The sequence below is a fragment of the Austrofundulus limnaeus genome, unplaced genomic scaffold, assembly GCF_001266775.1.
Source record: "Austrofundulus limnaeus strain Quisiro unplaced genomic scaffold, Austrofundulus_limnaeus-1.0 Scaffold2050, whole genome shotgun sequence".
Lineage (NCBI taxonomy): Eukaryota > Metazoa > Chordata > Actinopteri > Cyprinodontiformes > Rivulidae > Austrofundulus > Austrofundulus limnaeus.
This window is the reverse complement of record NW_013954452.1, coordinates 25,880-27,154: the sequence shown is the minus strand read 5'-3', so window position 1 is coordinate 27,154 and position 1,275 is coordinate 25,880. Positions and strand designations below refer to the sequence as shown.

General features: G+C 45.3%; 1 protein-coding gene across 1 annotated transcript in view; it reads left to right on the top strand.

Moving 5' to 3' along the window:
- The window catches only part of LOC106536951 (bone morphogenetic protein receptor type-2), a gene marked incomplete at its 3' end in the record, with an annotated part of 14,052 nt that overhangs the window by 10,341 nt on the left and 2,436 nt on the right, over positions 1 to 1,275 (top strand). Inside the window, 1 exon segment of the mRNA XM_014034315.1 lies at positions 498 to 731. Within this exon segment, the coding sequence (XP_013889769.1) occupies positions 498 to 731 (234 nt within the window).

Here is a 1,275-nt window from a genome sequence, read left to right as displayed (position 1 = left end):
GTGTATACCTGACCCTAAACCTAAACCAGTATATGCCTGACCCTAAACCTAACCCAGTATATACCTGACCCTAAACCTACCCCCCATACCCAAAATCAGCATCCGTACCTGTGGGAACCAGGCTTTGTTCCTCCATAAGGAGCGTTGGGTCCCCACAAGGCTGTGTTTGTCCCCTCCCCTTCATGACACCCTACAAAGGCAGTGAAGTCACTCAGCAGGTAGAGAAATCCTTCCCAACCTGTGACATTTMACACCTATGAACTCCAGTAAACCCAACAGGTACTGAGAAAATGTTAATATAGACAGCACATGCCATCATCAGTACACAGTACTACAGTAAATATTTCAAGTATTTGTACTCTGTCACCTCTGTCCTGTTTGTTTTTAGTTTTATTTTTCATGTTTTTCATTTCAAACATGTCTCCAGCTGTGACCATGTTCCCTCAGGGTTCAGTCCAGTGTCTGCTCTGTTAACATGACCCTGTGCTCTCTGGCAGCTGATTGGTCGAGGTCGTTACGGCGCCGTGTTCCGTGGAACTCTYAATGGGTGCTGTGTGGCTGTTAAGGTCTTCAGCTCAGCTAACGGGCAGAACTTCCTCAACGAARGTTCCATCTACAGCCTGCCGCTGCTCCGGCAGCACGACAACATCGCCCGCTTCCTGAGTGCCGATGAAAGGACCACCGCTGACGGACGAGCAGAGTTCTTCATCCTGATGGACTTCTACCAKCATGTAAGGAGGCAGAAAGATTTGTGTGACTGTGATGAAGAGCTTCCTGTGACTGAAACACAGATTATATTCACATCGTACAGTTCAGTCTTTAATTTACTGCTTTAACATAAAGACTTTCATCATTTGATCTTAAAGTATGGACGGGTTTTATTCACCAGTGAGGGAGGAACAGAGATCAGAGCAGGTTCTGCAGCATACTGGACTCTGTAAGGAGCAGCTCTGTGTTTACCASTTGGTCTACATTCCTACCCTCACCATGGTGACAGACTCAGGGTGGTCACTGAAAGAACTGGAGCTCAGAGTCCAGAGGTCCAGACAGGAGGGCGGCTGGACTCTTCCTTAGAGATAAGACATAAGGGGAGAAGAGACTCATGTTGGCAGAGAATAATGGCTTTATTTTTTAATAAGTATAAAATCATATTTTGAATTGATATAAACTGGATCAACTAGTTCTGTATCTTCATTCAAGGTAAGAAACATGTTTYAAACCAGTTTCTGCTGCTGGTCTTCATTGCTCCCAGTTTGAAAACAAAAATGGTGGTGC